The sequence below is a fragment of the Staurois parvus genome, unplaced genomic scaffold, assembly GCF_062004578.1.
Source record: "Staurois parvus isolate SC_StPar_1 unplaced genomic scaffold, SC_StPar_1.0 ptg000025l, whole genome shotgun sequence".
In the NCBI taxonomy this organism is placed as follows: domain Eukaryota; kingdom Metazoa; phylum Chordata; class Amphibia; order Anura; family Ranidae; genus Staurois; species Staurois parvus.
This window is the reverse complement of record NW_028317821.1, coordinates 13,170,632-13,185,310: the sequence shown is the minus strand read 5'-3', so window position 1 is coordinate 13,185,310 and position 14,679 is coordinate 13,170,632. Positions and strand designations below refer to the sequence as shown.

The following is a 14,679-nucleotide window of genomic DNA, read 5'->3' as shown; positions in this document are numbered from 1 at the left end:
AGCAGTAATCCTTCGTTTTACTGTTTATAACAAACACCTATGCAGTATGGTGTATGTAGTTTCAAGTGTAGAGGTTGTCTTTATACAAAGAGTTTACCGTACCTTGTAGTGAACTTTTCCTGGTCATACAACATCTGAGGTTTTTTTTGAAAATTGAATATTTAAACATGGATTATTTCTAGTCTTTATGCACATTTTTATTACTCCACTACAAAGGTAGGCTTTGTGTATCTCACCTTACTTTTAATGACCATTTTTTAGAAGAATTTATTAATGCTGCATAGAGTAAACAAAATGGGACACAGACTGAAGTAGTATTTAGGTGGTAAAGTGGAAGTTTAATTAAACCCTAAACCTACTCTCAGCCACATTCTAAACCTAAGAAAAGTTTGCTATACTTACCTATTCTGAAGCCCCTCAGGTCTGATCTCCAGCAGTGGCTTCTGTGTAGAGGGAGAAAGCCAACAACGGCTGGGAGATTATGTCACCTATAGACTATGTGGCATCCGTGTTCTACACAGAAGCCACCGCTGACAGCTCACCCTGGGACCGGACCAGAGCAGCTTCAGAATAGGTAAGTTTAGCGATCTTTTCTTTACAGGGTTAGATAGATTAGGCCTAGAATGTCACTGAGAGTAGGTTTAGCATGAGATAGGTTTTGAATAAACTTCCACTTTAAGATTACATATTGGGGTTGAGTTTGTGCTCTGGGACAACTCTAAAATTTAGCATTTCTCCTTTTTTTTTTGGATAAAGCAAGGCAGGGGTAAGGGCATCTGTCAGGTTTTTATTGCTGTCTTGACTTTAGTGGTAAGGTTTTTCCTCAACTAGCTGTCAGGGCAGGAAGTATTGGAAATTTCTCTAACAGGTACCGAAAACAAGGCAATAACTTTGTGTTCATTCGTGCACTGATTTCATGTTTCACATTTTTAGATATATCAATATTCAGTCTTAAGGATGTCCAGCTGCAGAAAGATCCCGGCTTTCGAAATTCTTCCTATCCAGAGACAGGTACATTGTTGGATTAGGGAAATGCAGGGAATTTTGTTTCATTCATGAGCATAAATGAACTGGAGTGAGATTTTCATGGTGATTCTCTAATATCTGTATAAAGCTGCACTTTGCTATTATTTGTACAATTAACAATAGCAGGTATCTGCAGATATTGTGTTCAAAATAATTGTACTGATAATACTTCTGGAAAAAAAGCCATCTGCAGAGAATGGTTTTTCAACAAGCTGTAAAATTATTTGATGGGGGTGCTCACAGTCTACCATACAGCCAGGATACATGTTGCTCTTTTTGACTAGAGTCTTTTCCGTCCTGGGAGTCTTTCTTAGCTCCATCGGGTGTTGCTGGGTCCTCTGCCATCTTGGAAGAGGAGTTTACTACAATCATGCAAGACTTCTTGGCCAGTTAACTCCAGTTATTTTCTGACTTTGACCACAGAGCCTATGAGTGTATTCTTGTGCCTTCCTCTGCCGATTCTGTATCTGAGTTGCCAATGGCCTCTGAGCCCTTAGCTGCTGAGACTCGGTCTGAGGGAGTCTGCTTTAGTTCCTAATAATGCTCTGTTGGGTTATAGCTGCTTCATCCGCTCTCCAAGCATTAGGCTGCAGTTCTGGTCTGTGAATTCTGACAGTGGGAGGAGTTTTCCCATTGTCATAATAAGATAGCATAGCAGGGAGGATTCACCCATCCTTCTTGAATGTGTGAATGAGAGAATTGGTTCACGATTGTTTTTTTTTGTTCAGCCTATTGGCTGAACAAAAAAAACCTGAGCCATGTATAGCTGTTTTTTTTTTTTTTTTTCAGCTCACTGGAATCACCTTAATTGTTAAGGCTAAAACAGAGATGATTTACCATGTCACACACATTGATATTGTTTTTTCCCCCAGAAGTCTTTTTATTTGTACAATCTTTACTTCCCACATTTAACTTGGGTGGTTGTAAAGTTACAAGAATACAAAGAACAATTATGTACATGGTGTTCAGGGTCCAGTTTCTTGATGGCTTCTTCATTCCAAAGTTGTGTTTGGACAATTTCACAGTCTAGCTTTTCCGGTCCCTGCTTGCCTCCTAAACTAGTGCAACCCCAGGCCAAACTTCTTGTAAACTTTGGATAGATTAGGGGAAGGGGGGTTAGAATTATTACTAATTTCTCAGTTTCTTTTCCTAATCAGGGTATGGGGGGGGGGGGGGACTTTCCCATCACTTCCTGTGTGATCAATGGGACAAGAAATAAGGGTCATTTCTCCACTGAGATTACACAGCAGAAAAATCCTTTTTTTATTAGTAGAGACTGGAAGGATTATGTACCCTGTTGTATTTGTTTTTCCTTTTTTTTTGTGGTCTGTGCCCCCTTTGGAGAGAGTCCCTTGCTTTCTTCTGTGGTCACTTGAAAATAATAAGCAGTGAAATTTCAACATGGACACCACAATAAAGGAGGAGGTACGAACACCTCCCAGTTGTGTTCATTGCAAATTCCTTTTCTTGTCATTAGGACTCCAGTGTTAAATGGTGATTTTTTATTTTTTTTGCCAGTTCTGGAGTACAGGTACTAAGGTAAATAGAGCCCTCTATAAAAAGCCATCTAACTTATGTCATACACTAGAAGAAAAATTGTTGGAATATTCATCATTTGGACAGTTTGTTTTTTTGTCCAGGTAATGGGCACAAATAAAAAAAAACAGTTTTGCCTTTTTTTTTTAACAAAAGGGTCAAGTGATTCTTGCTCGTTAATAATGGAACTGTTTATACTGCACATATGTGACAAAAAAAAGTATCCATATATGTCCAGTGAATGATTTATCATTTGAAATTCAAGTGGAATTCCAGCTGAAAAAAAAATAAAAGTCAACACCTACAAAGACTGTAGCTGCTGACTTTTAAAATACAGCCACTTACCTGTCCCTCGGTCCAGTGGTTTCCTCACCACCGCTGGTTTCACCGGCCATCTTCTCTCCCTGGTGCCTGCATCTTTAATGTGGGCACCCGGCTGTGACTGCTTGTGGCTTCACAGCCGTATGCCCACTGCGCATGCTTGAGAAGCGCTGCGCTTTGTGAATGGCCCTGTAGTCTTCTGTGACCTGTCACGTGTCCCAGAAGACTACTGAAAGGGAGTGGGGGGGGGGACAACTTCTGCTTGCGATCGCCTAGGTGATCACAGCGAAAGTGGGAGCGGGTACCTGTCAAATTCAGGTTCTGCTCCCCAAAGGTGCCAATCCTTAATGGGGAGCTGGGGACAAACCATTAAAGCGGAACTTCCCCTTTTGGGTGGAGCTCCTCTTTAATAATACATTTTTTTTTGAGTGGATATGCCTACCTGTACATTTGTATTATTGAATATTATAAATTAAACTTTTTATATATTTTGTTATTAATTAGCTATTCAGTCAGAATAAATTTGCTGTTGTTCCTTGTTGTTTTGCAGGGCACGGCAAGAACAGACGACAGAGCATGCTCTTTTAAGATGTTTTTCCTATCACAGTTTCATATGTACATTGGAAGCTTCTATGGCAACTTTTACTTCTGGTGGACTAAGGACTATCTGTTTGTTGAAACTGACCTGCCTACAGTGGGGTCGTTTTATTTCAGGCCTGCAGATTTCTATATATATTTTTTTTTCTTTTTAATATTTGTTGTCACAGTGTGACAAAGCTTGTACAGTCGGTTTTAAGGTCTCTTCTGCTGTTAGAGCCAGTAGGTTACAGCTGTCAGTGTGGCTGCAATTCTTGTGCAGGACTGAGACACAACGCGTTATTTATTGCCGAATCATTGCTGCTAAATGACTACTGTCGGAATATTTACCATAACAAACAGTTGAATGCCTGAAGAAGTTGCAGTGGCTTGATAATCTGTGAATGCATCATTTTTTTTTAATTTTATTCCAAACATTTGTTTTATGTTTTCCTTTTTAGTTTTATTTTATATTAAATTCTGTTTCCATTCAAGTTATTTTTCCATTGCTCTGCTTTCAGTTAAATGGACCATGTTTGATACTTTCAGTTGGCATAAATAATTCTTGAAAGATTCAGTAAGTTTATTTGGTAACCACGTGACCAAGATCGTGAAGACCTTGTTGTTTTTTTTTTTTTCTTGGCAAGAGAATACTAGGGTGATAGAGTATGTAAATGTGTTCAAGAAGCAGGATATTTCCAGCAAAATAAAAAACATTATTCTTTTAGGACTTCATATTCTATAATGAAAATGTGTATAATAATGTCACTAAAAAAGCTTAAAAGTGAAATAGACCACATACCCTGCATTAGCAAAGTGCTTCATTCAAAACTGTGTTCTATTTCTGGGTGGGAAAAGGCAAGGTTTGCTCCTTTACAAGATTTAGTTGTTGTATGTGACTTTGGCAGCAATATGTCCCCCATATTTTGTGCTATCTAGACAAAGCTGAATTGTGAGCAGAGATTCCACATCCCTGAGTAGATGCATTGTATAAAACATTATGTACTTTAAGGCCAGCTGAACCTGGCCATCATTGGTGATGAATGGAAATCTCCCCATGGGTAAGAGCTAGCAGGTAGTCAATCCTTTACTCACTCCATTGAAGGGCTAAGGAAAGTTTTAGGGTGGATCAAGCTCAGTGGTGTACCTAAACTGCCAGTTTGGTGCCAGCAAGCAGGTAATAGGCAAAAAAAGTATATATGTAATTCCTTACCTTGTAAACCAACCCATTTAGTTTAAAAATAGAAATGAAAGGCAAAACTGTTTTTTGTATATATATATATATATATATATATATATATATATATATATATATACCGTATTTTCCGGCGTATAAGACGACTGGGCGTATAAGACGACCCCCCTACTTTTCCTGTTAAAATATAGGCTTTGGGCTATACTCGCCGTATAAGACTACCCCCCTCTACCAACCAATCACGGCAAGCGATGTACCAGTATTTTCTGTGCACACTGCATACAAAGCCTGCTTGGATTGGGTGGGTCAGCTCTCCCTGCCTGCCCAGCCCTCCCCGTCTCCAAGATGATCTGAGAACTGCCACAGTTATTAATATATAATAATTAATGTTAATTACCGTATTTCCTGCAAGGTACTGCCTAGCTGACGCTTCTGCACATGTCTTCGGCAGCAGTAGACGATCGCTGATCACCATTCCTCACAGAACTGCATGAGACGTCGGATGCAGCCGTTCAGTGCTCGATTGAGCTTGACTGAAACTGTGATATGCAGAGAAGGGATACACATCGGGTAGCGGCAAGAAGACGCTTCTGCACATGTCACAGTTTCAGTCAAGCTCAATCGAGCACTGAACGGCTGCATCCGACGTCTCATGCAGTTCTGCGAGGAATGGTGATCAGCGATCGTCTACTGCTGCCGAAGACATGCGCAGAAGCGTCAGCTCGGAAGTACAGGTAAGGTTTCACAACACCCGGCGTATAAGACGACCCCCGACTTTGTAGAAGATTTCCAGGGGTTAAAAAGTCGTCTTATACGCCGGAAAATACGGTATATATATATATATATATATATATATATATATATATATATATATATATATATATATACATATATATATATATATATACATATACATATATATATATATATATATATATATATATATATATATATATATATATATATATATATATAAATTTTCCCTTTTTATTAGTGATCACATACCATCTGTTCACTGCAGCAGGAGCTCAGAAAGCTAGGGGAGGAGAAACAGCATCACACTGATCTTCCCAGTGAATGGCTATGCAATGGTGGGGGGGCATGTCAGCACAAGTCTGATCATTGGATTACCTCCCAGCACAACTAGAGAACTAACCACAGTATGCTCTCCTACCTAGTGTGGGCAGTTTGTAATAGGAGAGCAGAGGGATTGGCTGGAACACCAACAATTTAACACAAAGGAAGCAAAACAAAGAGAACAGGATAGTATTTCATACAAGTGCATGGTACAGCAGGCTCATATCAGGAATAGGAAATGTTGGGTTTACATAATCTTTAACACATGGAAATCTGTCAGTATCGGTAACAGTATTATTTTAATGGTATCACAGTCTAACATTTTTGTCCCAGTTCATGAAACTATTGAATATTCGAAAATATCTAAAGAATTGTACAAGAAGGAGAACAAAATAGTTTTTAGGGGTTTTTTTTGCTGCAAAAAGTTTTGGCAATATTATGAACGTGTAACAAACGAAGTAAGAAATAGCCCCCATTTATATGTTTTTAGAAAAGATTCTTGTTGCCCATACCAATTAAATTTTACTTTATATTATTTTTTGCAATCTAAGTAAGAAAATGCCAAATGGCTGAAGACCATAACAATCTCCGCTAAGATGGCAATACACATTACTGTTCCTTTAGACTAACTATGTACATAGTGTGAAGGCCTACCTGATTAACTATATTTCCAATGGATCATTTAGGTAGGCCCCTGCACTACATAGTTATGATAAATATAGAAGAGATTGTACAATTTAGATTTTGTCTGGCTGTCTTTAGATTTACAAACAGTTATGTCATATAAGGGCCTAGGCAATCTGATCAATATATATTCAGTCTGGTAGGCCCTATACACTGTGTGCACGTTTATTAGGCAAGTTGTATTTTTGAGGATTAATTTCATTATTGAACAACTACAGTGCTCTCGATCAATCCAAATTGTTAATAAACCTCAAACCTGAATATTTAACCACATGCCCTTCAGAGGATTTACCTCCCTTCCTGACCAGGCCATTTTTAGTGATACGGCGCTGCGGTACTTTAACTGACATTGCGCAGTCAGGCAACGCTGCACCCAAATGAAATTTACATTCTTTTTTTCCCAAAAATAGAGCTTTCTTTCGGTGGTATTTGATTGCCTCTGCGTTTTTTTTATTTTTTTGCGCTATAAACAAAAAAAGACCAACAATTTAAAAAATATATATATATTTTTGACTTTTTGCTATTAAACATCTCCAGTAAAAAAAAAATTAAACATCTAATTTCATCATAAACTTAGCTATAAAATAAATCCCAGTATGTGTAATTTAATCGGTTTACATGAAAGTTATAGTGTTTTCAAATGGCGGTATATATACTGTTTTTTTTGTTTTTTTTTTTCGTAATGGTTGGAATCATTGACTTATAGGACTGCAGCAGGCATCCTGACACTGGGGGGAACTGACTGTCACTGACATCCCCAGTGACACCAATACAGTGATCAGTGCTAATAAAAAGCACTGACACTGTGCTAATGACACTGGGCAGGAAGGGGTTAACATCTGGGGCAATCAAAGGGTTAACTGTGAGCTGTGTGTGCTTTACACTATAAGCACACTGCTTTGTATGGCTCTGCTATGCAGAGCCATACAAAGCAGTGTGCAGGAGCTGACGGGAGAGATCTGTATTGTTTATATATAGGTCTCTCCCCCGTCGGAGATACTCAGTAATCACCGGGTGCTGGCGAGCAATCACCGGCCGGGACCCAGAGATTGCCAGGTGGCGGCAGGGAATCACTGGATGGGACCTGGTGATTGACAGCCGAAGCCGCGAATGGCGGCACGGGTAGGGCGTGCGTGCCCCCTACCTGGAAATGCAAGATCACGTGTATATATGTGATTTTGCATAGCCGAGCCACCCTGTAGCATTATTTCTGCTATGGTACAGCTCGAAAGCGGTTAAGAAAGTAAAATTGAGGTTTTGGCTTAGGAGAATATCTATGTGTGCACATTATTGGACAACTATTAGTGTGCAGATTTATTAGTTAGAGTAATTAACAAACAACTGAAACAATACAAATAAACATTTCTGACATTTAAAAAAAAAACAAAAAAACAATCGGTGATCAATATAGCCACCCTTATTTTCAATAACAGTCATAAGCCTTCCATTCATGTAGTCTGTCAGCTTCTTGATCTGTTTAGGATCAAACTTTTGCAGCAACCACAGCCTCCCAGACACTGTTCAGAGAGGTGTACTGTTTTCCTTCACCATAAATCTTTAGTTTAAGAAGGGCCCACAAGTTCTCAATAGGTTTTAGGGCTGTTGAGGAAGTGGGCCATGTCATTCTTTCATCTTTAAGGCCTTTTACGGATAGCCACACAGTGGAGCTCTTCAATGCATGTGATGGAGCATTGTCCGACATAAATATTATGGTCTTCTTGAAAGATGCAGACTTTCCTGTACCACTGCTTGAAGAAAGTGTCTTCTAAAAACTGGCAGTAGGTTTGGGAATTGATTTTGAGTCTATCTGCAACCCGAAGATGTCCACCTAGCTCAACTTTAAAAATACCAGCCCATACCAGTACCCCAAATACAAAAATTAGCACTCACTTCCTCTACCAGAACCCCAATAAGTTACTTAACATTCCTTCCCCTGAAGTACAAAAATAATAATAATAGTAAGCAAACTTAAATAAATAAACAAAAAATAAAAATTATAAAGTCCCATACACCTAGAGTCCAAAATAAAGTCCAATTTAAAGATCCAAATCCAAAAAATTCTTGCAAGTGATTTCCCAATAAGTCTTTCTCCCCGAATCAGATTGATGGTATACTGCAGAGAATCTTCATATACCTCAAAGAAAAAGATCTCAACATAGTATATTACCCCAAATATTAGAATAAAGTGCCACACGTTTAAGTTTGCTTACTATTATTATCATACCAGTACCCCACCTCTACCTTGCTGGCGTCTGAGTCGAAGTGGAGCTCTGTGCCCATTACTGATCCAGCTATGGGCCTATCCTTTTGGACCATCAAGAGTCACTCTCATCTCATCAGTCCATAAAACCTTTGAACAATCTGTCTTCAGATATTTCTTGGCCCAATCTTGACGTTTCAACTTGTGTGTCTTGTTCAGTGGTGGTCGGGTTTCAGCCTCCCTTACCTTGGCCGTGTCTCTGAGCACTGGAATATAACAGCCCTGGAGGATAATGGGTTCCTGGTAGCTTGACGTTTGATTCTCCTCAAATCTTTGGCAGTCAATTTGCATCTTTTTTTTTTTTTTTTAAACATGCTTTTGCATACCTGTTGACCTTTTTGCAACAAAACGTTTGATGGTTTTGTGATCACGCCCCAATATCTTAGCAATTTCAAGAGCGCTGCATCCCTCTGAAAGAATTTTTTGACTTTTCAGACTCAGTTAAATGTCTTTTTTTGGCCCATTTTGCCTAATAATAATTATGCACACTTTGATATAGGGTATTGCTCTCTGTAGGCCACACACCCCCTCATTACACTAATGCACATCACCTGATATGCTGAAATCCAATAGGCATTTATGTTTATACAACTTAGGGTTGGACAATATGCATAAAAATTATGTTTTGATCAAAATACGCACTTGCCTAATAAATGTGCACACAGTGTGTAGAAAGTCTAAAGCAGGCCACATACATTACAATCTCATTGAACAATCTCTATTCAGTCTCCTTTAGATCTACGAAAGCTGTGTAGTAGAAGCCTTGACTAAACAATCTGTTCTGTTTTATTACAGTGAGGCAAGCTGTGACTGTTGGAAGATAAATTAAATTATTCTATCTCATTGCAAGGTGTATGGCCAGCTTTAAAGACTGTTTATCAGATTGTAAAACCAGAATAATAAAAATATGGGCAGCTGCGCAAATTATATTGACACACTGCAAACAGATTTGCAACTCCCGTTAACCAATCAGATATGATCATTATTAGACATGATTTCTGATTGGATGCGGTCGGCTACTATATTTTATTGTTTGCAATTTTTTTTTAATCAACAAAAATGTTAGGATGGATTTTATCTGTATGTTCCCAGCTGAAATAGACTGTCCTAATGTTTTAGAACTGGCAGTATTCATAGTAGCAATCATCAATTAAGACCAGTATTGTAAAACTGTTTTCTGTATTAAGCCAGTTGATATTTATTATTCTGTTAGTATATGCCTATTTCTACAAAGTTAATGGTAAAAATTGGAATAGTCCTCATTAACCCAAGTAGATTTGAAACAATCCTCTAAAAAGAAAACCGGTCTTGTACAAACCGTTAAAAGAATGACCAAAATGAAGGCATATGCACATGAACATTGACTGTCTTCTGTCTGCAGCCTCTCTCCTACATTTTTGGATAATATGAATTTTCTTTTTGCTGATGAAATCGTTCATAGAAATTGTGCATTCCCTTTAATGATTTATTTGACCAGATCTTCTGTGTATTCTAGGAACAGAATTAGGGAGTAGACAGAAAATGAATGTGTGCACATACTGTACCTATCATGGTGTATTTCTCAAATTTGCCTCTTTTGTAGTTAGAATGAAATTGAACAAAATTTGAGTCTCTGATAAAGTGGTACTACTTATGGGCAACAGTCACATATGTAAATGTAAAAGCTTTTTAAAGGCAAGTCCATAAAACATTGATATTTCCATTTTAGATAGAGTAAGGGGTTGCATAAACATTCAACCATGATTGTGAGTCACTTTTGTGCTGCTTACGGTGGGCTGATCTAGCATGGAACATGCTGATTTATGAAGAAGTTAAGCTAACCATACAGGGTAAGTTTCATTTGGTTCCTGATGAACCAGCCATAATTTGCTCTGTGGGTGGCCCTTTCAACATCCTCCCACCTAAAAACCTTCCGTTGAAAAATCAAAGTAGATGGGTGTAACATTTTTTGGCCATACAGCACCTGCATCCAAATATGCAGCCTGCAGTATTTAGGGTGGATAGAGGAGTCCATTTTTTCTCATTCTACCTGCAGGATGAAAAAATTGTGTCTATGGCCATCTTAAAGTGTTACTAAACCCCGGACCCTGCATTCACTATATCTGATCTCTCACAGTACACAGAACATGGAAATGCAATTATTTTAGTAAATTTAAACTGCTAAATACCTTTTCTCATCAGCAGTTAGTGCAGTCTTGTGACTTCTATCAGTGTCCAGCAGAACACTGGTTAAAGCTTGTAGGAGGAGCTATCTCTAAGAGGATGCAGAACTCCTGACCTCTGTCTGAACAGTGCTGATTGGCCCTCTGCTGATCATGTGCACACTCCCAAGAGGAAGAAAACCCTTCTCTAGCAATACACACCAAACTGAGCATGTGCCTAGTGAATCCACACGATGTGTCTTATCAGGAGATAAGAGGGGGGCACTGGAAGAAGGGGAGGATCAGAGAAGTCAGAATCAAACAGCATTTTTACACAATGCAGAGGATTAACCCCTTAGGTTCCACAGTGAGTATAACAAACATGCTTTGCTGCATATACAGACTGATTTTACTGCTGTGGGTTTAGTAACACTTTAACTTTGCTGGGGTTCCTAACATATGAAACCAGAGAGTGATATGGATCTACCAATATCCACTTAGCTGTAAAAAGCCAGTTTTTGGGAGGCCTGCTGCTTTATGGAATAACCATACATGATTTCAGAATCCTGAAAAAATTTCAAGCAATGTAGTTCACTAGGTAACCTTTATTCCTGTTTTTCTCTTATTCTCTACCTTATTGAATAGGTCAGAGCAGTGCAGCATTATGAAGGTATTGAGAGAGCCAGCATGAGTACACTTATGGCAGACGTAATTCAGGACAGGTGAATGGTGTCCCTTTCTCAACAAATCTTTCCAATGCTGCATTTTGCTCTTAATTTTTATTTTACAGCCAAAGCAGGTACAGCAGCCAATCCAAATATTTGAGTGCTGCATCTTTGCTCAGATTGAAAATACTTGGTATACTGCTAAGTAAAAAGGAAATAAGAATTTTTGTTTGACCAAAAAAACACAATTACAAAAAAATTATATTCACTAGCAATAGCTTCTGTGTTTTTTTTATTTGTTTTGGGGGTTTTTTTGTTTGTTTTTTTTACTACACAATTTCAAAAAATTGTTTTGGAGCTGGTGTCAGTAATGAAAAGTATGTTTCCTGCTGGCAGCAGTATCTCTCACGTTTTTTGCTTACCTGTAAGCCTTTAGTATATAAAACACTGTAAACCCCCACCCCCAAAAACGGTCATGTTGATCTCCGCCTGGTGTATCCTGAATGAATTGCGATTTACTTTTCTTTAATCCACCTGCATTCAGGGTCTTGCCACTTCTGCTCAGAAGAGTAAAGTGTAGTTTATTTAACAGTATTACGTGGACTTTTTTTTTTACTTTATTTGTGAATAGTGGTTGTGGAACACGTGGTTTTGTTTCATTTATATAACCAGTATATTAAAAATGGTTTTCTTTACTTTGATTTTGTTAGGACACAAAACAGCTCATGTTAAAATAGCAGTGAATGTTGGACCACTACTACTTTTCATAAATTGTAAATCGTTTTAAATTAAGACAGAAAGAGAAATCTGTAGCGCTAACTGCTGTTTTATTTGAAACTGACAAGCCTGTATTAATATTGTACTTTCTGAAGTATAAATATTCTGTGAAATACAATAGTCTTGTTTTGAAACTCATGGAGAAAATATGATTTCTTTGTTGTAAGGCACTTTCCATAAGAACTTCTTGTACAACAGAGGAACTTGTGAATTTTTTTTGTTTGTTTTATGTTTTTTTTTTCCTTCATTTTTGTTTTTATCTTCCTCACCCCGTGGTGCTGATTTCTACGGTGTTTTATAAAATTGTCCAGGTTGAAAATAATAAACTGGTTCTTAAAAATATAAAAAAAAATTACTGTCCACAGTTTCAGATTTGAACAGATTTGGTTTTGAATTTCTGTATGAAGCTAATGCTGAGCTACATGAACATGTTACAGACCGTTTCACCAACTGAAAAAAATGCTGGTAAAAGCACAGACAAATCAAGCATTTTAAATACATTCTTGCAGTGCTATTTCATTCATGATGATTCATTTGCTTGCAGTATGCCTTTGAAGTTGCTAAAATATTGACAGATTTGATTCCTTAGTACAGCCCCCTCCTTCCTTGCACATCATAGCCGTCTCTTTTTTTGGGAGTGTCTAATGTCTATGCTGGCCCAACAACTCTGAACCTCCCTACATTACCTTTTATGTAGCCTCTGGGGGAGGAATGAAGGGGAATACTAGAGATAGTCACTTGAGTGACAGCTCTGAGTCTTCTGGGGCTGCTGACATTAGGTCTACGATGAGGGCACCCAGCAGCAACTTTTGGATGTCTACACAAGGGAGGCTTTTACAAGTAAAGTAGCAATTTAATGCACATATGATCTTATGGAAAGGTTTTTCTTGAAAGGAATGGCCAGGTGACCAGGTCTCCTTCTCTTATGAAATGCATATTTTAATGAATTGTTACTTGCAACAAATAATGTAGTTCTGTTCAGGTATTGTTTGTTCTTATGGTCCCAACAGACCTGCCAGACAGCACAGGTTTGTAACCTCCAGTTCATTTGGGCAATACATTTTGTTCAAGGATCCACACCCAGCCTGGTAACTGGGCATTGAAGACGCAGCAGAACATTGAGGGCCATCCCTCTGCTTTCCCCTTCTAAAAGGATGTTCACCATGTTAGACAAATAGCACTGTCTAAAACAATTGGCACCTGATTGGCTTCTTGTGCTTGGCTATTCCTTATGCAGTCTAAGCGTTGCTTGGCAGGGGTTTACAAGAAACAGATAGAGGTACTGTATTATACCAGTATTTAAAGGGTCTCCTAATAGCCCACTCCTTGACCCATCATTATTTACCCACCTAGTGGTTCTTCGCCAATCAGTTCCTGTGGTTGTCTCTAAGCTCTGTGTTGGATGGCATCAGAGCTTACACAGGGTTTATGATGTCCTGGTCAGAAGACAGTGTTCAGGGCTATTGATTGACTGCTCAGGCCAAATCATTGTATCCTGGAAAGAGGTCACATTCTCCCTCATTCTCATTGTGTATTTGCAATAGCTCCAGTGGAGCAGCAAAGTGCCTGGGGAGTCCAACAAACGTTTTGTATAAAGAGATCTAAGGATGGAGCAGTAAGTGGCTGTCATTATGGCCTGAATGGACAAAGTGATCATTTCTTTTAAATATTTTTAATATATTTTAATGAGTACTTTGAGACCGAAAGGTGTTTGAATTTGAGTTCACCTATAAAAAAAATAAAAAGAAGACACATACCTCTTACCTTGTACCTTCCGCATACCGCTGCAAAAACCTAACTCTGCATACTATATGTAGCTGATGCTAGATACAGTGTACACAGTGCTCCCAGCAGGCACATGTATTACCCGCTTGGTTCAAACAATTTTTTTTTTACAAATGTAAATCAAAATCTGGAAATAAGCTTTAAATTAGTTACAAGTTTTGCCACAGAAAACAAATCTGTTGTGACTTTGAACACACCACATCCTAACCACATCCACATTTCACATACAAAAAAGGGCTAAAAGCAAGAGTATTGGGTCTTGCAATTAACAATTTGCATAGTTCCTGGTTTCTCCTTACTGTCTTACAGATCTCAATAGTTCAAGCTGATATGTGTACACAAAAACACATGTGAATGACTCCATATGTGCTTTCTCTGTAAAAAAAAATGCATGACTGTGGAAAATCTGTGACAAGGGTGATATGCTATAGTTTACTTGACTAATATTATAAATTATTTGGATACTTCGACTTCTCCCATCTTTGAAATACAATGCGAATTACTCTGAGAGTGGCACAGAAGTAGAAATAACACTAAATTGTATGTTATTTTCTTATGTGGAAACTTTCTAAAGTTTTGTAATTTGATGGTACACGCAAAACAATACTCCATTTAAAAATACAATTTATAAGTAAA

General features: G+C 38.2%; 2 protein-coding genes across 4 annotated transcripts in view; one reads left to right on the top strand and one right to left on the bottom strand.

The window, feature by feature from the left end:
• The window catches only part of CDK17 (cyclin dependent kinase 17), a 239,188-nt gene extending 234,999 nt beyond the window's left edge, over window positions 1-4,189 (top strand). For all 3 annotated transcript variants that reach the window (XM_089651896.1, XM_089651901.1, XM_089651892.1), the window contains 2 exons: window positions 934-1,011; window positions 3,434-4,189. In XM_089651896.1, coding sequence (XP_089508022.1) covers window positions 934-1,011; window positions 3,434-3,471 — 116 coding nt within the window. In that variant the 3' untranslated portion in view covers window positions 3,472-4,189. The remainder of the gene's footprint in view (window positions 1-933; window positions 1,012-3,433) is intronic.
• Window positions 1-14,679, bottom strand: part of ELK3 (ETS transcription factor ELK3) — a 176,998-nt gene that overhangs the window by 93,778 nt on the left and 68,541 nt on the right. The gene's annotated exons all lie outside the window — the stretch shown is intronic.